Genomic DNA, 25310 nt, shown 5'->3' on the forward strand with positions numbered 1-25310 from the left:
GCCCTTGGGGGTGGGTAGATGAGACTTGGAGGTGGAGGTGGTGTGATGAGAGTAGGTAACTCTTTCTGCTTTGGAGGAGAGCAGAGGCCTGGCAATAGCTGGACGGGGCTGGCGGGAGGTTCACAGATGGGAAATCCTTGAGTGCATCTGAGCGTCAACGGGAATGATCAGCAAGAGAGGGAGAGCGGTGGTGCTGGAGAGAGGGTACTGACTGCCAGAGCCATGTCCCGGAGGAGGCGGAGGGAGGAGCTCCTGAGCACAGGGTGGTGGGAGGAGAGGGAGGGCGCAGCTGTGGAAATTCATAGGGTGGTAGGAGGACGGGGGGGAGCCTGCCTGATGGCTCCTGCTTTCTCTTTGAAGATGGGAAGGGGTGAGGGTGGGACAGTGTTGGAAGTCTAAGCCATTGGGAGGACTGGAATGCAGACATAACGGAGAGGTGCAGAGGAGCCCCCAGCCAGCATCACGCTCGCATGAGAGTTGTGATTGCTGACTTCAAGTGAGACCAGTGGGCATTGTGTGCATTTTCTCCATGTGAAGACATGGCACGCATGGCTGGTCAGGTTGAACCAGGGCAGAGGCTTCTCTGGGAAAGCAGGATGGAGGGGAAGGTGGAGAGAGTTGTATGTGTTTGCAGAATTATTATGTATCTAGACCAAGAAGTCCAAGATGGTGAGAAGGAGCGAGAGGACTTGGTGGCAGTGGGGGGGGGGGGGGGTGACAGTGATAAAGTGGCAGGGTCACACATTGGAGGTCTTGATGAATTTTAGTAATCACTAGAGCCAGCATGCTGGAGAGTTAAGTGAGCAGGACAGTGGAGGAAAGGAAAGAGACTGCTGCAATTGAGGTTTCTGAGGTTGGAGCAGGAGATGCTGTCTGGGGAGGGCTCCAGGGACAGAGTGGGGCTGCCCGCAGCTGGGACAGAAGCAGGTTACTGGGTTGGCGTGAACCTAGTGGAAGCCATTTGGATTCTCACGCCAGTCCCGTGTATGCATCCCCGCAGTCCCTACTGCTGGGCTTCCTTTCATTTCCTATAGTGGAACGGTGTCGAGCTGAATTTGCTGGAAGCCTAGAACCTGAGACAGCACAGCTGGCAGTAAAACTCTGGTAATGGAATTTGCAGAACAAGTTCAGGCCCAAGAATACGCTGTCCTTGGGAGGTGGTGGGATGGTTGGATGGGAGAGGCCTGCTCTGCTTCTTTGTCTTCTGAGAGGCCCCCCACACGCCAGTCTTGGAAGGAGAAGGAGGAGATCTGGCCCCACGGGAGCTGCTATCTTTCTGGACCAACAAAGGTTGGTGAATCTGTGATACAGCTTGTGGGTTCAGGATCCCCACGTCCCAGGGCCAAGCTGTCTTCTCAGAGCCCGTCACTTGCCCTGTCCCGACAGACCCCAGGCTGGGTCCTTGCCAGTTGTCTCTGCACTTGACTCAGCACAAAGTTGTCTCTGTACTTGACTCAGCACAAAGAGGGCCTCGCCCTTGTTCAAGCCTGGACTTTTGCACTAAGGACGTGTATTCTAGTCTGTAGGGGTTTCTTCCTAGCGATCTTTTTGTTGGCTTTTTTGTACCCTTGCCTCCCAATTTACGTGCAATTTAAAAATAAATATGTTTATACATAAACACGCACACATATCTACTAATTTCAAAATAATATGGTTTCAGTTATCTGCTAAAATATTTGAGACCTTACCCTGATGATAGCTACCAGTGACAACTGACCTTGGTCAGTTATGACCCAGGGGAACAAGGTGATTTCTAAGCCAGCAGTCACATCTCCTGTCATCATGTGACCCTGTTCCCTTCCTCTGCTCTGGAATTACACTCTGGAGCTGGAAAACCTCAATTAGCACGGCTGGAGGTCTCTGCATGGAGCTCAGTAGCAGGCAACGGAAACAATGTCACAGTTATGCTGGAAAAGTCAAACACATCCCCTCAACCAGCTTGTCACCTCTTAGGAAAGGCCCCTCAGAAAGAGTTCTAGTAAAGGCTCTTGAGCGTGGCTGAGGGGAACCAGGCCTGCCCATTGGAGAGTTTCCATTCAGGGAAATTGCCTGAGGGCCTGAACAGTATGTGGCTCAACCGGGTGTCATCAGCTATTTTCTGTTGTTTTTATTGCATGAAAGGCCTTCTAGTATATATTTGCTACTTGTTTCTTGTTTCCAGAAGAATAAGGTGAGGGTGAGAACAGATATGGCTGACATTTCTTTCCCAACTTAGCAGAGCTCCCCCCCCCTTCTTCTTATACAGAAATCTGATTTGATTTTAGAGCTTTAAAATTAGCTGCCACTTTTCAGAAACATAAACATCTCATAAATGAGAGACAGGGTGATTTGGCAAGGAGGCAGAGAGCCAGAGAGTTCCCGTTGCCAGTCTGTCTGCCCCGTGCGAGGCCTGGTTTCCTGGCCAGGGCAGAGCTGGAGGGGATTGTGGGCCAAATCCCTCGTGGTGGAGACGGGAAAACCGAGTGCCCCGGGGGAGAGACTGGCCCAGCCTGCTGCCTCATCTGGTGGCCGAGCCTGCCTTTCCATCCTCTCTCTAGGAGGAGGGTCTCAGAGGCTGATGAAGTACCCAGGCCTGAACAAGAACTGCCTGTCAAGACCGGACATGATGCACAAAATGGACAAGGAAAATTGTTGGGGAAGTTCTGCCCTTGATTCAGGGTGGGGCTGGCAGAACCCACAGTCACAAAGAGGCTTGAAACTTATTTTCCAGGTTGCATATTAGAGGGCTGTCTTTGCCCTAAACAGTTAAACTGGGGAAATGGGGGTTATTTTAACTCTTCGCTGGGGAGAGGCATGTGGGTGGCATGGGGTCTGGACCAGACTCAGGACTCCCGGGACATCCGCTCCGGTAGAGGAGTGCTGAGGGCGTGATGAGGATGGTGTGAGAGGTGAGAATCCTTTCCGGCCACGGTCAGGTCGTGGGGAAGTGAAGGGCTCTGCTCCTTTCAGGGCTGAAATTTCTCCTCATTCTCACGCCTTGGTGGGAGGAGGATTGCCATAGTGTTTTGTTTCCGGGTTTTTTTTTGCCCAGAGGTGGAAAGTGAACATCTTGCTTACTTTGCAAAGCCAGACCAGACTAGAGGCCCAGGGATTTGCAAATGGGACTATGAAAGAAAAGTTTCTTTGTTTCTAGTGGCCCCCAAGGGTAGAAGCAGGGCCCAGTAATGGCTTGAGGTAAATAGCCTGGTGGTTAAGAGCCACACAGAGCTGTGTTCTTGTTCCAGTCCTGTCACTTATTTGCTGGGTGACTTTGGGTAAGTTACTTAACCATTCTGAGCCTGGATTTCCTCATCCATGAAAAGAGTCTGATATTGAAATAAGATTTATAGATATAAATGGAAGATCCTGCTATTGTAATAAAGCTGTTTATAAAGGGCAGAATGTAGATAAGTGTCTTATGAGTGGCCCTACACACAAAAGATTATATCTTGAGGGAGGGAGCTCTCTGCCACTAGAGTCATCCAAACAAAAGTTAGAGGTTCCCTAAGGGGTGCTCTTGCAGTTTTGAAGAGCCAGATTAGGGCAGGCATGGTAATCTTGACAGGTTGGTGTGGTCCATGCCTCTGAGCTGAGAGGGGTGGGCTGGAAGGCAGTGCCTTGCGTCCTAGCCCTAGGCCATGTGGCTCATTTTGGAACCTGCGTGCCTCATGTGAGGCGCTGAGATCTGGTGGCCAAATCAAGTCACTGGGTGAGGTGGTAGGACATGACAGATTTGGAAGACTACTTCTTGTGCAGTTGGATAACCAAGTCTCAGATGGGGGAAAGGCATGCAAGGTGACCCAGTGTGCAGTGGTCACTGAGTGGGGTTCAGCCCTTGATCTGGAGAATTCTACTGCCAGGTTGCTTCTACAGGTGTGATAGACAAACACATACCTGTAATAAGCAAAGGTTGCAGCCCTCGGTGAGCCTGGTTCATATGACTTTGGCCTGGATGAAGCACAGGCCTTCTGAGTTGTGTTGTGAAGGTCTCTTGCTTTGCTTGGCCTTAAACAGAGCATGAACAGTCCCCTGGGTACCAGAGAGGGGTACAGCAAGAGGGACGAGAGGGGTGTGGGACTTGACTGGGAGTCCCCTCAGAAGCCCTTATAGCAGCAGAGCCGCAGTAGCTTTAGGGGGAATGACCTGGGCCCTCCTGCCTCACAACCCTTGTGTTCCCCGGAACACAGCCTTCCGTTGAGGACCCTGTTGGGCTGCAGTGGCCGAGGCCCTTTGATTTGGCCACACTTGTCCAGATTCTGGCTCAGCTTCTGCCCATGAGCCTGAATGCCTCCTGGGTCCCCACACTGCCCTCCGTGCTTTCACACCTTTGCCCAGGCCCCCACCTGCCGGCCCTTTCCAGCTCAGCTGGGCTTCTGCCACCTTCAGACCTTCTCCCTTCCAGTGCAGGCATGAGCCTTCCACTGGCCATGAGGGTCTAGCAGGAACTGTGAGTCCCGGGGCGCCCACGTGATGTGGGCTTGACCAGTCTCCCTTGGGCTGTTGCATATGGGACTATGTAAAGAAAATCCCTTGTCTCTGGTGTTTGCAAGAAGGGGTTGCCTAGCCTTGTCTGGGAGAGCAAAGCTGGTGCAGAGGGTGCTGAGAGGGGGAGTAGAGAGGGAGCTGAGGGCATGGGGTCCCTCACTTCTGGTGCCTGCCCCTGCCATGATTTGTCGTGGGGCCAATGCACTCCACTTAGGACCAAGCTTGTTGAATGTCTGCCCCTTGCACCCGAGAGCCTGACGGAGAGCTGTCCTTCAAGTATAACTACCGTAGCACCAAGCATGACACGTGGCCACGCTCCGCTCCTCGCGGGCCCTCCCCTCCAGGCAGTGAGCCACTCACAGCCAAAAGCTGGGCTTTATTTATTATGTTTCTCCCTGTCCTAGGCACATAGCAGGTGCAAAAGTAAAAAAGTGAAAGTGCTTTGAATGAAAGGAAGTATACAGAATGTGAAATCTGGTGTTGACATTTTAATAAGCAGACCAGAACTTTTGCAGACAATCGAGTATTGCCTTATAAAATTATTACCTTGGGAAGCCCCAAACCTACTCTAGTATAATGCTGCTATTTTCCGCTAGAACGTTTTTGGCCTCCTGACTGGGTCTGTTTATGAGACCCAAAAGGCAGCCATCTTGGTTTTGATCCAAAATGATGTTTTCAGTTTGAGCAACAGACCTAGCTGGAAAGGATGTGGGAAAGATTGGCCGCTGTTGGGAGTTCCATGGTGAGGGCCCCTCGGTCTTGCAAGGAGTCCCCTCAGAAGCAATCTCAAAACAAACTGAGGTGGGAAAATTGTAAAAATTGATGGGCTTTAGTTTCATACAGAGGCTGCTTATAAAAGAGGCACTCCTTCTGGGATGGGGGGTGGAGGTGAGGTCCGACGGATTTATGACAATGATTCCTTCATTCACTGCCTTCTGTTCATAGCTGTTTTCCCAGGGTCCACAGCAGTGCTGGTATGCAGTAGGCACTCAATAGATGTAGGTGAAGGAGTGAAGGAATTCAACAAATACATAGTTATTAAGGATTGCCTACTATTTTCAGGCACTGTGGTGGGGGGCTTGTCTTACCACTGTTATAGAGCTGACACGTGAGGGTGGGGGTGGAGGAGGGCTGTGCAGACATCCACGTACGTGTAGTTACAGGTTTCATTGCCCCTGGGGTTGCTGCCTTCGTCGGGCCTAAGAACATCTTGGCTGGGTATGGACAAGGTTGTATGTTTTTATTTCCAAGACCAATATCTGATTTTTTAAAGAGAATATTTTGATTCAGACAAAAAGTTAGCTTAAAAACAGAGCCTGTACTCCTGCGGCACTATCCTGGCTCATTTATCATCAGCAAGCAGCTGCTTTTCCTGCTTGGACACATGCACGCGTAAAATCTGAAATAATAGCATTTTGTACTGGAGCGAGGGTCCAGCTCCCACACTGGAGATAATTAAGCTCTACCGATAGGATTTTCCCCTGTCTGCCTGCAGGGACAGGCAAACCCGGGTGAGAGGGGCAGTGCTTTGGGGTGGAGCGTGGTGCCCTTGTGTGTGTGCATGTCCCTCACGGCAGTGCCTCCCCCTCCGTAAGCACTGGAACCCTTTCTTTACATGCAATGTTATGTAGAACCCTGTGAGTGCACAACACGAAGTGGGTCTGCTGTGCTTGAAACGGGCACCAGCTCCCTGGTGCAGCCTCCTTACAAACCCTCCCAGTCGCCTGCTGGGTCCCCAGAGTTCCCCAGACCCTGGGATAAGAGCCTGCACATGTGTGGCCACACATATGTGCTCACATACATGTGCATTCACAAATGCTCCCTTGCCTGTGCCATGTGTTCATGCCTCTTCTCTCTCTCCCTCTCCTTCTGCCCGCGGCGCCCCGGGTTCAGGCAGGCCTCATTCGTACAGCTGTCACCGACTACTTCATTGAGCCCCTGGAGTGGGGGCAGCAGGAGAAGGAGGCGAGTGGGAGGACGCATGTGGTGTACCGCCGGGAAGCCGTCCAGCAGCAGTGGGCAGAGCCTGCAGGGGACCTTCACAATGAAGGTAGGCGGCGGGCAGGGCCCCACGCTGGGCTTCTGGCCATACCTCTGGGGTTTTTTAGGTAACATCAGGCTTTAATCCTCTCAGTATGTAGCCTTATTCTTCTTGTCTGCAAAATGAGATTGGGCCATGTAGACCTACTGCAGCTACTGTACCCAGTGAGTTTCGGAGGTTATTGTAGCTGGCTGTAGGTGGGGGCCAGAGGAGCTACTTGTGCCCCTGAACTGTGGACCTGGGGCTCCAGAAGTCTCTGAGTGACTCAGTGTAGCTTTGCAAGGTTATTTCTCTGCCCGAGTAGTATGTGGAACGGCTGCAGTTAGCTGCTTCCCCTAATGCTCACCTCCACCTCCAGGAGCCACAGGAAGGAGTCCTTCAGGTGCCCGAAGGGAATCTGCCTGGTGTCAGACTGTCGGCTCAGACTGGCGTCCACTAGTTCATTTTAAAATCCTGTCTCCAATGCTGTCTACTGTGTGACCCTAAGCAAGTTATTTAATATCTCTGAGCCTCATTTTCTAATCTGTAAAGTGGGGGGTGATCATCGTTCACCTCTGAGATTATATGTATTAGTGATAGTGTGTGTGAGGGTCCCAGCATAGAGCTTGGCACGTTGGTGCTTGATGAAGAGTTGCTCTTATTCTGGCATTGTTATTAGGCCGACGACTGCCACGTCAGGGTGAGAGTTCCCGAGAGCAGGGCTGTCCCTGCACCCTGGTGACCAGCATAGTACTCAAGACCCATAGCTGAGTGAGTAAAGCAGTAGATGCGATATGTGCTGGTCCTGGGCCCGAGGCCAACTCCATGGTCCAAAGTAGCCTTGTCATGGAGGCTTTGGCCAAGAGGACATGAGAAAACCCCTGGGTGGAATCCCACCATGAGCAACCAAACCCTCCCGCCAGGGCCCTGGAGGGATTGAGCACAGTGTGAAGGAATGCCTGAAAACCAGTTGTCCCCGCACAGTGCCTCCTTTGCAGCTCCGGCTGCTCTCCATGCTGCCTGTAAGGAAAGCTGTGCCTCCTTTGCAGCTCTGGCTGCTCTCCATGCTGCCTGTAAGGAAAGCTGTGCCTCCTTTGCAGCTCCGGCTGCTCTCCATGCTGCCTGTAAGGAAAGCTGTGCCTCCTTTGCAGCTCCGGCTGCTCTCCATGCTGCCTGTAAGGAAAGCTGCAGCACCAAGACTAGCCAAGGGGAGGAGGCTCTGCAGTCCTGGGGTGGGGTGGGCAAGGGATGGGCGGAGCCTTGAGGTCAGGGTGGTGACTGGAATTGCTCTCTTCAGAGTGGCTGGGAAGAATGACAAGGCTTATTGGGCTTCATTTTATTTGAGGCCAATTCTGAATCAAAAGACCATAAATCCCCTTTTGGGGAGAGACCCTGGGGAAGTCCTGCTCACGGCTTTGAGCCTGGAACCAACCCTGAGTGCCGCAGTCTGTGGCTGGGAAGCCGAGACCACTGAGCTGGCGGAGTTGGAGCTCAGGCCCAGGACCCAGTGGGACTCCCTCTTGCACTGCCTGGTGGAACTGCGGTGGGGCTGCGGGCAGTGCCATGCCGTGGGCCCGTCTAGGTTCTTCCTTAGAAAGACAAGGGCAATAGAAGGCTTTCTTGGAAACCTGTGACTCTTTTTTTACTCACTCTATTATTTTGAATGGGTCTGAGCCCAGTGGGGAGAAGCGTTTCTGGGTGTGCCTGTCTCCATTTGACATTCTCGATTGAGACGAAAAGGTTTTACCTCACGCCTTTGAGTATACTTCTTAGTATACGGACAAACGTCTCAGGACCGGGCCAGCTGGTCAGCTCCTGCTGGCTGCAGTAAGTAGGCTTTTGAGGACTCCGCCCCAGTCTGAGCACCTTCTCACATCTCTGTCTGTCCCCATCTGCCCAGGTGTCAGCCCAGTTCAGGTGTCCCCCTCCTCCTGGATGCCTCAGTACCCTGGATTTCTCCTGGGACTGTCCCCTTCTTCTAAACAGGCCAGGTGGGGTTGTCTAAGAGGCCGGATGCCAAGTCAGTGATGTTTGTGTCACTCACATGAGCGGCACTGTTCCTCTTCAAGGAAGGAGAGGAGCTGTCAGAAGAGCCATCAGACTGATTTTCTGGCTGCTCCGCAGTAGAGGTGTCTGAGCTGCGCCAGTGAACTTGGGAGGCAGAGGGGACTCTTCTTGTTGGCACTCAGGGTATGGCCTTGGCTGCTGCTCCGTGCAGAGTGTGTACAGACCCCCCCCCCCAGACACACACCGACACTCACCTAGACACTCGCTCACTCACGTACAGCACAGCACAAGTCGTATACTCACACACTTCACAGTCACAGTATACAGTGTACACAGTCACTCACACTCATTCACATACTAATAGCCACTCACATCCCCACCCCCAGTTACACATCTCACACATTGACACTTGCCCACTCACATACACTCCACAGTTACCTTCACCTCCTCCACTCATACCCTTGCTGGGCTCCAAAGAAGAGTTAAGTGATTCTTTCCCAAGGGCTCTGGTGAGAACTCGAAGCTGTCCCAAGTCCTGGGTAGAAATTCCCTCGGCTAAACCTCCATGCGTGAGCTGGGCCTCTCCAGCCCCTCAGGGACTTACTTCCCTGTGGACCCTGCCTTGGCCTTGGAGGGTGTGCCCTGGACATTCCCACACTGCTAACGCTACCCTTTCCTTCCTCAACCCCTGGCCCTGCCCTCGGTCACCCTCTCCCACCCTCCCCTTCTGCTCTGAGTGCCAGTAGGCCGTGTGCACCCGGGCTGAGTCTCATCTCCTAGGCTGAGGAGGGCTCCAGACGCCTCGGTCACCCTCTCCCACCCTCCCTTCTGCTCTGAGTGCCAGTAGGCCGTGTGCACCCGGGCTGAGTCTCATCTCCTAGGCTGAGGAGGGCTCCAGACGCCTCGGTCACCCTCTCCCACCCTCCCCTTCTGTTCTGAGTGCCAGTAGGCCGTGTGCACCCGGGCTGAGTCTCATCTCCTAGGCTGAGGAGGGCTCCAGACGCCTCGGTCACCCTCTCCCACCCTCCCTTCTGCTCTGAGTGCCAGTAGGCCGTGTGCGCCCAGGCTGAGTCTCATCTCCTAGGCTGAGGAGGGCTCCAGACGCCTCGGTCACCCTCTCCCACCCTCCCTTCTGCTCTGAGTGCCAGTAGGCCGTGTGCGCCCAGGCTGAGTCTCATCTCCTAGGCTGAGGAGGGCTCCAGACGCCTCGGTCACCCTCTCCCACCCTCCCTTCTGCTCTGAGTGCCAGTAGGCCGTGTGCGCCCAGGCTGAGTCTCATCTCCTAGGCTGAGGAGGGCTCCAGACGCCTCGGTCACCCTCTCCCACCCTCCCCTTCTGCTCTGAGTGCCAGTAGGCCGTGTGCGCCCAGGCTGAGTCTCATCTCCTAGGCTGAGGAGGGCTCCAGACGCCTCGGTCACCCTCTCCCACCCTCCCTTCTGCTCTGAGTGCCAGTAGGCCGTGTGCGCCCAGGCTGAGTCTCATCTCCTAGGCTGAGGAGGGCTCCAGACGCCTCGGTCACCCTCTCCCACCCTCCCTTCTGCTCTGAGTGCCAGTAGGCCGTGTGCACCCGGGCTGAGTCTCATCTCCTAGGCTGAGGAGGGCTCCAGACGCCTCGGTCACCCTCTCCCACCCTCCCTTCTGCTCTGAGTGCCAGTAGGCCGTGTGCGCCCAGGCTGAGTCTCATCTCCTAGGCTGAGGAGGGCTCCAGACGCCTCGGTCACCCTCTCCCACCCTCCCTTCTGCTCTGAGTGCCAGTAGGCCGTGTGCGCCCAGGCTGAGTCTCATCTCCTAGGCTGAGGAGGGCTGCCAGACGCCAGGGCAGCCAGCCTGGCTGGGGCTTGGAGCTGCTGGTCTGTTTTTGTTGTTGTTAATTGAAATTAAATCCACCATATAAACCATTTTAAAGTGTACAATTCAGTGGTTTCTTACCATATTCACAATGTTGTGCAACCATCACCACTATCTAATTCTAGAACATTTCCATAATTCTTTTAAAAACTTCTGTACCCGTTAATTAGCATTCACTCCCATTTCCCTCCTCCCCAATTCCCTGCCAATTACTAATCTACCTTCCCTATCTAGATTTGCCTATTCTGGGCGTCTCACGTAAATGGAATTACACAATGTGTGGCCTCTTGTCACTGACTTCTTTCATTGAGCACATAAGTGTCATCTGTGTTGGAGCCTATATCAATGCTCCATTTCTTTTTATGCCAGAGTAATATTCCACTGTATGGATACACCACATTGTGTTTATTCACCAGTTGATGGACATTTAGGTTGTTTCCATAATTGTTTATCATGATCATGCTGCTAAGAACATTTGTATATAAATTCTTGTGGAACATATGTTTTCAATTCCTTTGGGCATATACCTAGGAGTGGAATTTCTGGGTCCTATGCTAATTCTATGTTTAACTTTTTGGGGAACTTCCAAACTGTTTTTCAAAGCAGCTGCATCATTTTATATTTTCATGAAGCTCCTTGGGTGGGCTCACTGAAAGCCTTCCAACAGCCTGCTGTACCTCCTCCACATTTTGAGGGTTACCTATTTTGGTCTGAAGGATAACAGACACATAGAAGAGGTTGTGGTCAGGACAGCTCCAGGGTCTGTGGCTGATGTCAGTAGGCCCTCCCCAGTTCGCCTCACTGTTTTTGCTGAGAGAGAAATTGGGTGGGTCTAACAGGGTGTGTGATAATGGGAGAGTGGCAGATCTGAGTTTACATTTTGGCCTTCTGCCATTAACATGCTGTGTGACCTGGAATGAGTCAGATAACCTCTCTGATCCTCCCTTTGACAGATCTGGCAGGGGGAGCTGTGAAGGTCAAGTTCCACATTTCACTTGCCGTTTGTGAATCTTTGGGAACTGCTCACAAGTTGGGAGTGACTGCTATTTGTTCTCCCCACTCCATGGAGAGAGCCCTAGTCCCTTCTCCCCTGTGGGAGTCTTCCCTCCTCTCTCCCAGGAGTTTGTCTGTGGGTTGCTGTACACACCACTGGGGTCAAGCACCCAGGCTGCCAGGAGGCCTTGTGCAGTGTGACCTGTGAAGAGAACTGGGACAAGCGGCAGCGACCCCAGCCTGAACCTCACTCACCAGGCTGTAGTCACCCAGAGGGCCTGGTGCCCTTTTCTGGCTTCCCCAGAAGTCCAGTGGTCTCACGTTTTTTAGCCCTTATGCCCGTGCTTTTCCCCCTCTGCACGTTAGCTCTCTAAGCAAAGGGAAAATGAAAAGACACTAGCACGAGTCCCACGGTGCCTGCTGCCCTGTCAGATTTCAGTTCCTGAAGAACCCAAATCAATAGAAGCTTAGAGGCACAACTGGGGTCTCTGCAAAGGCACCCTTGGTTCATCCCAACGGTCACCCACACAGTGGATGTGTCTCTACATACTTGCTCACAATGGGTTTTGCAAGTACAGTTTCCTCTGCTCGCCCTCTGTTCTCTATGCTCCCCGTGTGGCCCGGCTTAGATGTCCTCTTCCAGAAGCACCCCTCCCAACTCTCCCATCCTGGTTTGGGACTTGGTGTAAAAGCCTTTCCTAGTCAGTCCTACTGACCCCTTGACATTGCTGTATTGTTACAGTCTGATACCATATCTGTCACCTACACTAGGTGGTGGGCTTGAAGGCAGGGCCCCGCCTTCATCAGCCACCTGCCACCCATTCATAAGTATCGGGGCCCCTCCTGCAGCCACATCCTTGTTTACATGCTGGGAATGTAGTGGTGGCATCTTTACTCTCCTGGGGAAGGGGGGTGTTCTCAAATAACTGGATAAATGAATAGTCCTAAAAATCAATTGTATGAGTATCAGAACTTCAGTGTGGGATGGCAGGAAAATCAGTAAGGCTTTTAAGTTTTCTTGAGAGATCACAGGATTGTCTTGCTTTCTTAGCTTTCCCTATAGTTCCTCATTCTCCTTCACTTCACTGCCCCAACAAATGTTTCTTCAGTTTTCATCCAGGCCATGATATAAATGACTGATAACTAGGGTGGCGCCTTTATAGGTAGCAGTACCTATGGTGATATTTTAAAGCATGGTCTTTTGATTCAGGCAGACCTAGATAAGCTCCTTTGAACCTCAGTTTGTTTACCTGATAGGACAATAACTTGATAGAATTGTTACAAGGATTAGAGTGGATCAGATTAGATTAAATTAGATTGGATTCAAAATCAGAAAACTAAGGCTCATGGACCAGATATGGCCCACCGCTTGTTTTTGTCAGTAAAGTTTTATTGGAACACAGACACACTCATTTGTTTCTGTATTACACTGGGGAACAAAATTTTTGTTGCATCCACAACAACACTTGTTCTTACCTAATTCGAGTGTGCTTATCCCAAATCTGGCATTAGTTTTTCTCTGTAAGCTACAGTCTTGCAATTCAAGATTTTAGGTTTTTGTCTTATTGTAAAATTTTCAACATTTAGTTTAACATAATGAAGTAGAATGTCTTCTTGGGCATCATCTTTGTGAAAATATAATAATTTATATAATGCAGTAAATACACTAATATGCTAAAAGATATGATTGTATCAGAATTTGTCTACAATGTTGAAATAGAACATATTAAAACACTTATTTTAATCATAAAATTTGTGCAAAACTTATTTAAATTCTATTCAGGCAAAAATTGCTTTTGTAGCTCTTGCGTTTGTGTACTTGTTGAGGACAATCTCGTTTGATGCTCCAGCAGTAGTCTGCTCATCACTAACAGCTCCAAGATTTTCGGGAAACTTATCAAGGTGACTGTTCAGGAAGCGAATCTTAATGCTCATGCTACATCCAATGTCGCGGAAAGCCAACAGCATCCTTTGAACCAGAAGTTCATAGTTTTCTGCTTTTTTGTTGCCAAGGAAGTTCTTTGTAACTGCCATAAAAGACTGCCATGCTGCTTTCTCCTCCTTATTCATCTTCCTGGCAAATTCTTCATCACATATGAGGGTTCGAATCTGAGGTCCATTGAATACCTGCTTTTATCTTCTCGAAAGACAATGTAGGAAAAGCAGAAATAATATGTTGAAAGCATTCACTTTCTCTATTTAAAGCCTGAACAAACTGCTTCATTAAGCCAAGTTTGATGTGAAATGGGGGAAAAATGATCCTGTCTCGATTAACTACAGGTTCATTCAAAATATTTTGCATCCCTACTTCCAGAGCTTCATGTTTCAGCCACTCCTTCTGTGTCCAGTGTTTCTCCCAAGCTCGGCTGTCCCACAAACACAGAAAGCAAGGACACTTCGTGAAACCTCTCTGTTGTCCTAGCAGGAAATTTACCATTTTAAGATCCACACAAATGATCCAGTTATGCTCCTCATACTTCAGAAAGTCGAGGACAATTTATATGTCATTCTTACTAAGTCATTCAATTTGGGTTGGCTAAACTGCTGAGGGGTCAATGACTGCTTGGCATCAGAAGAAAACCCTTCAGATTCTACAACCATTTCCTCATGCATCTTATCAAAATACATTTGATCACCATGTTCACTTTTTTCATCCTTAGAAGAAATAAAGTCATTGAAAACTGGAACCAGGAGTGTCTCAGAGTGTGGGATAGGTCGTATTGCTGAAGCAATATTAGGATATGCGCTCATATGCTGTTTTTTTTTTTGCCAATGCCCTTTGTATGGATCAGACAGAAATAACAGCCACTGATGTGGTCCTTAGGTTCACATCAAACCATGGGAATACCAAAAGGCATTCCTTTGCGTTTTCCTTTTGTCCAGTCATGAAGCATTTCCTCACAATTTTGACACACAATATGAGGAGCCCAATTCTTGTCTTGATTGCCAAGGGGAACTTGAAAATAGGCAATATATGCACGTGTCACAAATGATGAAATATTGCACCTTTGATGTTAAAGTGTGTAATAGCCACATATATAACAGAAGGTGTCAGGACTATTCTTACATTTACACCTACTCCAAGAAGTCATGATTCAATCTTAAAACTAAATAAGAGGGTGTTTTTATCAGATAATAATTTTTTACATTTAAAAACAACTACAGGCCCTGGCCGGTTGGCTCAGTGGTAGAGTGTCGGCCTGGCGTGCAGAAGTCCCGGGTTCAATTCCCGGCCAGGGCATACAGGAGAAGCGCCCATCTGCTTCTCCACCCTTCCCCCTCTCCTTCCTCTCTGTCTCTCTCTTCCCCTCCCGCAGCCGAGGCTCCATTGGAGCAAAGATGGCCCGGGCGCTGGGGATGGCTCCTTGGCCTCTGCCCCAGGCGCTAGAGTGGCTCTGGTCGCAGCAGAGCGACGCCCCGGAGGGGCAGAGCATCGCCCCCTGGTGGGCAGAGCGTCGCCCCCTGGTGGGCGTGCCGGGTGGATCCTGGTCGGGCGCATGCGGGAGTCTGACTGTCTCTCCCCGTTTCTAGCTTCAGAAAAATACAAAAAAAAATAATAATAAAAAAATAAAAACAACTACAATTGTGTAAAAGTGATGTTTGTAAAACATTAATTGCCTTGTGATTGATGATGTTCAATCCAAGAGTCGTTGCCCTTTAACTCCAATTTAAAAACCAATGCATGCCATTAACTGTAACAAAAAGAAATTAAAATTGTGTAAAAACTAGAGCATTTCACCAAAAGACGGATTTGGAATCAGCGATGCAGAAATATATAGAAACAGTTCTAAAACCTCATGCAACAGAAAATGAAAAAAAATTGTTCCCCAGTGTTATCCACCCACGTGTCACAGGAGTGGAGATGGAGGTCAGAGAAGGGCAGGGACGGGCTTGGGTTGGGATACACAGTGAGATAGGACCGAGTAGGAACCGGAACTCAGGCCAGTGTTTACTTCTCTGCTGCCCATTGTCTCAAAGATAGCCATGCCCTGGTGCCAGGCAAAGGGTTCATGCTTGTGAATCACTTGGTGTGGAGCAAACCCTCGTGCTACCTTGGTTCACAGAAGCAGGAAAAGGGGATCATGTGACAGGGGCCAGGGGTGGGTTGATGGGCAGTATCACAGTGACAGCCGTTATGTGGATTTGACCTTGGTCTCTTCCCATCTTGGTTCCAGCCTTTGGCCTCGGCAACCTGCCCAACCTGCTGGGCCTGGTGGGGGGCCAGCTGGGAGAACAGGAGCGGAAGCGGCGACACGCCAAGCCGGGCAGTTACAGCATCGAGGTGCTGCTGGCAGTGGACGACTCAGTGGTGCGTTTCCATGGCAAGGAGCACGTGCAGAACTACGTCCTCACCCTCATGAACATTGTGAGTGTCCCCGAGTCTTGGGACTTGGGGGGTTGGGCAAGGGGTGGGGTGGGACCACTGGAATTGTTCTGAATGCACCATTTCTCTTTGTTCTGGTATCTTTTGGGTGGACTTGGGAGAGTCTGTTTGCTCCTTAGTCCAGCTGGACAGCGGGGTCCTTGGAGAAATGAGCCTGAGCTGGCCTGACACCCATCCCAGACTGCAGCCTGGCCTCCGCTGTACAGGCCTGTGCTGGGGTGCCCACAGGCCATCCGTGCTGGTCCCTGGCAAGCTGGAACATCCAGGCAGTGGGCTCTGGGTTTGGACACATAGAACCCAGGTCAGGTGTGGCTGAGACTTGCCTGAGACTTTGCATCTGGAGAGAATGTGCAGTGCCAGACTGGGGTGCCGGCTAGGCGTGCCAGTCTCCTGGGCGGAGGGTGGTTCCAGCCCCCAGTGTGGGTGCTGGTGTTCACCGAGACCATGAGGGTCACAGGCGTGGTGCCTGCCAGGGTGGGGGCGGTGCTCAGCTGCTGCTGCTGGCTGTGCTGCAGACATGCAAGACTCTCGTCACAGACAGGCCCTTTTCAAAAGTCAGAAATACAGTTGTTTTTAAGTGCTTTTTGTTTTTTAAACCTTTTATGGAAAATTTAGATCCAGTTATCTAAGTGAAACTTCCAATTTTTAAATGTTAAAAAAAATTAAAAACCTTTGTGAATGTTGAGCAGAATATCTCTACACACCCTGTTTGGCCCGTGGGCTGCTGGCGGACACCTCTGAGCTAAAGCAGCAGAGACAACAGAGACCAGGACGGGAAGGAGGGGGCTGTGTTAGAGGCAGCCCCGCCCTATTTCTCCTCTGGCAAGAGGCCTTTGTCAGAGGTGCCTGTGGCTATGGCTCTGGGAGGATGAGGACCGGTGTAGGTGGAAGTGGGAACTACGGTGGACACTGTGCGGGCCACCACCAGATGCTGGGGAGGGTGGACTGGACTTAGGTCCTCTCCTAGGAAGCTGGGTAGAGGGGTGACACGTTAGGGTCAGGTCCTGCTGCTGGGGTACTGAGGAGTCCAGGCAGGAGGAAGCAAGCAGTGGAGTGGGTGAGCGATGCCACATCAACAGGACACAATAGGGCAGGGCCTTCACCTCCTATAGATGACTAGACTTTCCCAAGTCCACCCAGGTCTGTAGATGACTCATCGTAGAGGCTCTTCATAAATATTCACCCAGAATACAAGAGCTGAGGAGGAAGATACATATCCCTGGTGTGTCCTGAAGATTTCGAGAGGGGTCTCTCAAAAGCCAAAGTTTCCAGCCCCTGTATGGGCCTCTCCTGGCCTTAAGGTTAGGGGCCTCTCCCTGAGGCCTGTGAGGAAGCTGGCTAGCTGCATTCTCATGCAGAACAAAAGATGACTGCAGGTGGGCCAGGGCTGGGATAGAATCCCCTTACACTCCGTCTGACATGGCAGTTCTTCATGCCTGCAATGGGTGTGCCGCTGATCCCAGGACTGCACGGAGAGGAACTTCAGTGAACTGGCTGAGAGCATGGGTTTGGGGGTCACACTGTCTGTTCTGGCCCTTCCTGTCTTTTGACCTCAGGGGCAAGTTTCTAATCTCAAAAGTCCTTTTCCCGCCCTGGCCGGTTGGCTCAGTGGTAGAGTGTCGGCCTGGCGTGCAGAAGTCCCGGGTTCAATTCCCAGCCAGGGCATACAGGAGAAGCGCCCATCTGCTTCTCCACCCCTCCCCCTCTCCTTCCTCTCTGTCTCTCTCTTCCCCTCCCGCAGCCGAGGCTCCACTGGAGCAAAGATGGCCCGGGCGCTGGGGATGGCTCCTTGGCCTCTGCCCCAGGCGCTAGAGTGGCTCTGGTCGCAACAAAGCGACACCCCGGAGGGGCAGAGCATCGCCCCTGGTGGGCAGAGCGTCACCCCCTGGTGGGCGTGCCGGGTGGATCCCGGTCAGGCGCATGAGGGAGTCTGTCTTACTGTCTTTCCCTGTTTCCGGCTTCAGAAAAATACAAGAAAAAATAAATATATATATATATATATATAAATAAAAAAAGTCCTTTTCCCACTTTTAAATCAGCATTAACAATACTTCTATGCAAGATTTTTGGGAAGATTAAATAGCACACATCATGGTAGCCTGCATAGCACAAGCTTTCAATAAGTGGTTTGTGATAATAACGATATGACTTTAATGAGGGGAATGGTAACACACGTCTGAGAACTCAACAGTTGATGAGCAGAAGGGTCATGCCAGTAACCCTGGAAACATTTGTAGGATAATAACACAGCATGACACTGCCTGTGCTGTCCAGTGTCCATCATCTGGCCACACGGTAGGTGAGGAGGCTGCTAGAAGGGCATGCAGTCAGCTTGTTAGCTGTGTGACCTTGCACAAAGGACCTACCTTGCTTAGGACTCGGTAGGTAGCAAATAGTGGAAAACCAACTCAAACTAGATCGAGAAAAACAGGGTAATTTATTGGCTCAGGGACCAAACTGTGGGAGGGACAGGATGGAGCTGGTTGTAAATGTAATTGGTACTAGAATCTTATGTGAACTCTTTTTAGGTTCCTTTTTCTCTGTGACATGCTAGTTCTCTCTGACTCACTTCTCTGTGTGACAGATTCTGGCCATCAACAGTAGCAGGCTGACTCCTATCTCCATAGCTCTGTGGCCAGAGGAAAAAGAAGTTTTCTCTCCAGTTCCCAGGTAAAAATTCCCAGGGCAGGACTCTGGCTTAACTTTAGGTCACATGAACCCCCTTGGAACCTGTCACTATATATTGGAGAAGGAGTTAGAGTTTCTTAAAGAAAGAGAGGGACTAAACATAGAATGACCCCTGGAAAAATTGTCCTGGGCTGGGAAGACACCCCAGCTTGTGTCAGCTGCAATATTTAACCTCTGAGAGCCTCCGTACTTTCATAATAATATCTGCTATTGGGTTTTTGTTGAAGGTTAACTATATATATAAAGAATTTAGCATATGCCTGGCATATAGTGAGTACTCAAGTAATGTATTCTATTGTTCTTCCAGCCATATTATTTGTCTTTATGTGTGTATATAAACGTTCTTTGTCTAAGTCTCTGAAGCTGAGGTAGGTCCTTGAGGGTGAGGACTTTTCTTCTATTTATTTTAACCCCAAAGGCACACAGCACAGTACCCAACACCTGATAGATGATCAGTAAATATGGAAGTTACTGGTGTCTGTGGGAGAAGCAGGAAGCCAGCATCTACTGAGATAGGGAAAGGGGAAGGCAGCAGAATTCTGTCTGAAATGCCAGCTTTAGGAAGAGGGCAGGGGTAGAAATCAGCTCCAACTACAGGTGCCCCAGGGAGGGGAGGGGCTTCCAGGAAGTTTGCCCCATGCCACCTCTTTATTTGGTTATTTAATTCTATTCCTTACATAGCATGTGGTTTTGGATTCAAAGAACAAAGACAACCATGGGGGCTGTTTGAGAAAGAGAGGGAGGGCAAGAGGGAGCATGATTATGCTATGAACACACCCACCTCACTGGAGCACTGGACCACCCACCCACACTCTATGAATAACTGGCCCAACCTAAGACCACACAGCTGAGTACTAATTGTATTAGTGGGAGCAGAAGGTTGTCCCTGGCAGCCAGCAGGTGGACAAGGTGGAGGAACAGGAGGTAGAGAGGGTAAGGAGGCTCTCTGGTGCTGGGAGCCTGGGTCCAAAGTTGGGGCTGAAGACCCTAAAATAAAAATGAGTGTGTGTTAAAGATTTTGCTCTACTCACTAGCTAATGACAGAGACAGACCGATGTTACAACCTGTTCAAGAGAACCTGAAGAACAGAAACATTTATAGATCAGAAATGTTGAAATGAATGTACAAATAGAGACAGTTTTGGTATTTTTTCAGAGTGGAAGAGAAGATAGAATTTGCATGTCTGCAGACAAGAAGTTTCCATTGCTATTAAATATCCACAGTGCTCTCAGTTGTAAATAAGTTTCCTAGAATCCGATTTAGGTGAGGCCGAAAAGTGTGCTGTGGACAGTGCATTGTTTCCATGGGAAGTGCTAGGCCTGGATAGGGTCCCAGGAAGAGCCCTCTTCATGGACAGCAGGGCAGCTGGCTGCCCATCTGGCCTACAGGCTCCACCCTGCTCCTGGAGCTAGAGGGGCAGCAGCCTCACTCAAGACACACCCCGGATTTTGGCTGCCTGATAGCCCTCAGCAACTGAATGGTGGGACCGTCTTCCTTTTCCTCCCCTCGCAAAGCTAGCCTCACTGTGGCCTCTCTCTGGATTCTGTCTGGGAGTGTGAGTGTGGAGAGAAGACTGGGGGTAGGGTGTGTTAAGCCTAATCCGGAGGGACTCGAAACATTGAAGACACGAACAAAATCCATTGATTCCACACCAAAGCTTTATTGTCTAGCTTGGCCAAGCCGTGGCAACTCCTACAGAAATCTGAGGGAGAGTGCGCCGGCCCTTTGTTCTACTTAGTTTTTATAGTTTTGCAAGTGGGGAAGTATAGAAGCAAAAATTGCAATTAGGTGCCCTTTACCACTATTGGTTATAGTCATATGTCCTTTAACATGATAGGACCATGTTCAATTTGCAAGCCATATATCATTTTGGAGAAGACAAAATTTACAAGTCAACACAATGGTAGAAAGATGTCTCTTTACATATTAAGACATTCCTATATTTTCTAATGTTTATCCGCCATCTCTATGTCCAGAGTCACACACATTAACTATATGCATTCATACGGGAGAGGTAGTTTCCGTGGGGACAAATGCCCGCAAATGGCTCATTGCTATAAGAAAAGGTTTATTTTGACTTTTCTCTTCCTGCACCTGGCTAGCCATTCACCCCTTTCCCCACAGGTGTGGTGGAATGTCAGGGAATCCATGTTTTCCTTCCCTTTGCATTTACAACACAATGCCAAGGGCCATTCTGGTTCTATGCCAATCACACAGTACAGAGATTATTCACAAAATTTCTCTGCACACCTTAACCCAAATTAATAAAATGCTCTTTAAACCTCCTAAAATATTAATATTGATTCTGTAGCTTTTGGTACTTTACAACACCTGCGGGTGAGGTGGCGCAGGGGCTCCTCGGGGCTCCTCAGCTGGTTGAGGGTGGGCAGTGTGAGCAAGGCCAGATTGCCTGGGGCCAGACGCTCCATCTTTCTCACATCTTTTGGAGAAACCAGCTGTCTGAGCCCTTCCATTGAGCACTCTTTGGCTCAGCTTCTCCTTAAATTTCTCTGTTGGTGTGAGAAGGTCTGCACATTCTGGAAGGGTGAACCAGGTCTCCTGGAGCCCCTTCGGCTGGCCTCGCCCCTGACTCGGCTATCATTTACTCACTTCTTCAAAGCTACCAAAGCGCTGCCTGGGTGGGCTCGATGGAGTGGGTGTTGGTCAGGGATCTGCTTCCAAGTGACAGAGACCCAACTCGCACTAGCTTAAGCCGAAGCAGTGATCTATTGGAAGGTGTAGGGCCAGAGGCTGCCGCCATGGCCATGCAGATACAGGTTCACGTTGGATTCAGGCAGACGCTATAGTAACTGTGGGGCCAGAAAATGGTGGGCCATTCCGTTTACTATTAGTCTTGTAATGGTAGATGAGCAAACAGGCAAGGAAGACCACTTCTTTCTATCTCAGCACCCACCAACCTCAGCAATCTCCAGCAAAACAGGCAGGGCAGAAATACCCCTTCTCTGGCAAACAATAGCAAACAGTTGCCCCTCTGGATGGCAGCAGGCAACCCGCAATTTGCAGTCTGCCGCCCCGAGGGTAGGCACCTGCAGCCCTCCATAGACCACACACCTGCAGCCTTCCGTAGACCACACACCTGCAGCCTTCCATAGACCACACACCTGCAGCCTTCCGTAGACCACACACCTGCAGCCTTCCATAGACCACACACCTGCAGCCTTCCGTAGACCACACACCTGCAGCCTTCCGTAGACCACACACCTGCACCCTCCGTAGACCACACACCTGCAGCCTTCCGTAGACCACACACCTGCAGCCTTCCGTAGACCACACACACATGACCCTGCCCTGCCTCAATGCAAAATACAAGTGAGCAAACCTAACACGTTTCACACTTGAAACACATTGGTTTGCCCAACAGAAGGAAGCCTACATGCCCGCAGAAGAGCTGCGGGACAGGGCAGCTTTAGGGACCACGGGGACTAGGGTCTCAGGTCCATTAGGGTACTCTCTCCTCACCCTCCCTTTCCCGTCTGTGCTTGGTGACATAAATGACAGGAGCCAGGCTTTCTCCCATGGTGGGAATTGGGGCTCCTGGCAACCCCAGATTCTGATGCTTCTGCTTTTAGGACCCAAAGGCAAAGGGATCCTTCCCTGCTATCCTAAAGAGGATTGGTCTGTCCTGTGACCATCCTGTGACTGGAGGGTCTGCTCTGGCCACAAGGACGAGGGAGCCTACTGATGTGTGGGGTGGGGGCGAGGCGGAGCGGGAGCTGTTCCCGCAGAGCAGGCAGCAGAAGTCCGTTTAACAGACATCCAAATCCGTAGAGAATTTTTATGAGCTTATTTGAGCCCAACTGATGACAATTGCCAGGAAACAAAATTTCTACGAGTTTGAGAAAATGTTCTGGAGAATGCAGTTCTGCAGCTTATTTTATACATGTCAATCAAAGGAGAGACGTAAAGAGGGCGGCATGAAAGCCACTGGTGGTCGATTCAAGGGAGGGAGGATGCAGCGTTGGGAGATCTCTGGAACTGGATAAAAAGTACATCAGAGAGATACACATACTTCTTTTACACAGGTGGGCACAGGACAGTTAACAGTGAACATTTACAGCAGACAGAGATGGTACGTGGGGAACAAGGTAACACTGAGGGGTTCTGTGGTCTGTGCTCACAGGTGGGCAGAGGACAGTTAACAGTGAACATTTACAGCAGACAGAGGTGGTACGTGGGGACAAGGTAACACCAAGGGGTTCTGTGGTCTGTGCTCACAGGTGGGCAGAGGACAGTTAACAGTGAACATTTACAGCAGACAGAGATGGTACGTGGGGAACAAGGTAACACTGAGGGGTTCTGTGGTCTGTGCTCACAGGTGGGCAGAGGACAGTTAACAGTGAACATTTACAGCAGACAGAGGTGGTACGTGGGGACAAGGTAACACCAAGGAGTTCTGTGGTCTGCGCTCAGCTGTGGTGGGTCTAGAAGGGAGGTTACTCTGACATTTTAAAGGTATGTTATCTTAGAAGCAAAAAGACAATAGGCTCAATTAATAAAGACTGACCTTTGTCAAGGAAGCTGCAGGCCAGGATGTGACCACCCGCCATGACTTACTTTGAGTTAGGAATTTTTATGTTCAGACCATCCTGTGTGGTGACTTCCTGTCTCTGAATTTGTAAGACCTGCCATGCAGGCCTCCCTTGAGCTCATCAGGTTTAGTGTGTGGCCCTGTTTTTCTTCACAGAAGCATGTAGACAGAAGAACAGCTTCCACAGTGGAGGGCTCAGAGTAGTGGAAAATGTGGTCCTTGCCCTTACAACATGTACACTGTATGTCCACAAACTACTGCAGTGGATGACACCACTGTAGAAATCATTGGAATCAATTTTTGAGTAACCACTGGGAGCCAGACTTCTTATAAGCATCACCTCATTTCTCCCCCGTGAGAGGTCTGAGTATCCCAGTGTCTCACGCAGACACTGGGGTGCAGAGAGCTGACTGTAACTTGCTCATCTCCAGTTGGTGAGCGTGGGGCTGGGGTGCAAGTGCTGCTCTGTTGGCTTTAGAGAGCTCACCCTCTTCCCCTTGCCTTTGCACAGAGGTCTGTAGCCTCATGCCAGGTGGTGCTGTCCATGGCTGGTGACTCAGGTGACAGGGAAGAAAAACAACTTTTCCTCTACCCTGTTAGGTTCTGTGTCTGGGGACCTGCTAATTTAACTGACAAAAGACAGATCAGCAAAAGAAAATAAGTTATTTGTGTGCTCAATGTGCATACCCATGGGAATGATCAGTGATGAGTAACTCAAAAGGGTGGTTAGAATTTGGGGCTTATTTATCTAACCTAATAAGGGAGAAAGAAGGGGAGACAAGTCTTCTATGGAAAGGACAAATAGGTTTCTTTGGAAAGACAAATTGTTTTTATGAGAACACACGGGAAATAAGAAAGTTTGTGATAATATTTGTTTATGCAGGTGCAAGTGGTCTTTGTCTCTTTTATGACCATGAACATTTCTTGAGGAAAGGATTTAAGGTAGCTCGTTTCCCAGAATTGGCTGCTTTGTCAGATAAGGGAATGTCTGAGAGAGCTTCTTTCTGCAACTGCTGGATCTGAAATAACTTCAGCTTAAGGTGATCTTTATCTCCACTCCATGGTTCTGAGTGATTCCCCAGATAGACCAGGGTCAGGCCCTCAGGAGCAACCGGGAAATGAGGGATTGTACATGTGCATGTCCCAAAGGGGCCGTGACCCTGGGCCAGTGCCTGAAATTCCTGCTTGTGGTGGAAACTACGTGCTGTACGTTCTGGGCCACTGTGTGCCTTGGTGAGGCCCCCACCAGGCCCACTGACTGGTCTAGTCTGACCCCGTCTAGAGAGGGTTCTGAGAGGTCAGCTCAGATGACCCGCAGGTTGGAGAGCCTTGGTAAAAGGTGAGCCCTGAGGTGTAGGTTTGAAGGCAGTGAAGTTAGGAAGGTAATGGGGAGAGTCAACAAGATCTTGTTCCCCAAGCAGAACATGGGGCCTTCCCTTGGAAACTAGAAGACGTCTTTTGATGGCTCGTACAAGGAGACATTCTTTCTGTAGAGAATTGTACTTTTGGAACTGGGTATTCCACTGCCTTGCCCATATTAAAATGTGATTAATTCAGGAGGTTCAGTTAAATCCCTCAGATCTGGAGCTATAAGGGACCATGTGGACAGTGGTGGGGAGCAGGTGGGAAGTCCTACCAAGTTCTTGAGGTTCGCGGTGTGGGGACCAGTTGCCCTCCAGTCCCTGGTGTCCATCCTCATGTCCTCAGAAATTTACTGTAGGAGAAGGGCGAGCCCATGACCTGTTTCAGTCCTCTCGGCCAAATTAACACGTTCTATTTCCTGACCCTTGAACTCTGACCCATGACTCACAGTGCTGGCCAAGGACTCCTCCATTTTGTCCTCACCAAAGGCTATGCCAGGACGGTGGCCTGTCTTGGGAACTGCTGTTTCCACAGTGTTGGTTGTACCTTCCTTCCTCTCACAATCTACCAGAAAGTAGGCGAGAAGGAGAGTAAATGTCTCCTCAGAGGTTCCAGAAGGGTGTTTGAGGCTGGCGGTACTCATTATTGGCTTGCCCTTGTGAGTATGAGAGCGGAAAGGGCCCTCGGATGTGTGAGGGGTGCAGTTGAGGTGGAGCTTTCCATGAGGGCCGGGTCCCCGGGGAAGAGAGGCTCACAGCGCTGAATGGCCACTCCCAGGGAACTGTTGCCTTGTGGATTTGCTGCTGCCATGGGGAAACGGGGAAAGCTGGTGGGCAGGGTCCGACTCCCCCGGGTTCAGAGGGTAGGCAGGGTCTGACTGCCCCAGGTTCAGAGGGTAGGCAGGGTCCGACTCCCCCAGGTTCAGAGGGTAGGCAGGGTCCGACTCCCCCGGGTTCAGAGGGTAGGCAGGGTCTGACTGCCCCGGGTTCAGAGGG

General features: G+C 50.4%; 1 protein-coding gene across 2 annotated transcripts in view; it reads left to right on the forward strand.

Annotated features, from left to right (window-relative positions):
- The window catches only part of ADAMTS14 (ADAM metallopeptidase with thrombospondin type 1 motif 14), an 89444-nt gene that overhangs the window by 19672 nt on the left and 44462 nt on the right, over positions 1–25310 (forward strand). For both annotated transcript variants that reach the window (XM_066243632.1, XM_066243633.1), the window contains exons 3-4: positions 6358–6514; positions 15508–15698. In XM_066243632.1, the coding sequence (XP_066099729.1) occupies positions 6358–6514; positions 15508–15698 (348 nt within the window). The remainder of the gene's footprint in view (positions 1–6357; positions 6515–15507; positions 15699–25310) is intronic.

This window comes from Saccopteryx bilineata, chromosome 9 (assembly GCF_036850765.1).
Source record: "Saccopteryx bilineata isolate mSacBil1 chromosome 9, mSacBil1_pri_phased_curated, whole genome shotgun sequence".
Lineage (NCBI taxonomy): Eukaryota > Metazoa > Chordata > Mammalia > Chiroptera > Emballonuridae > Saccopteryx > Saccopteryx bilineata.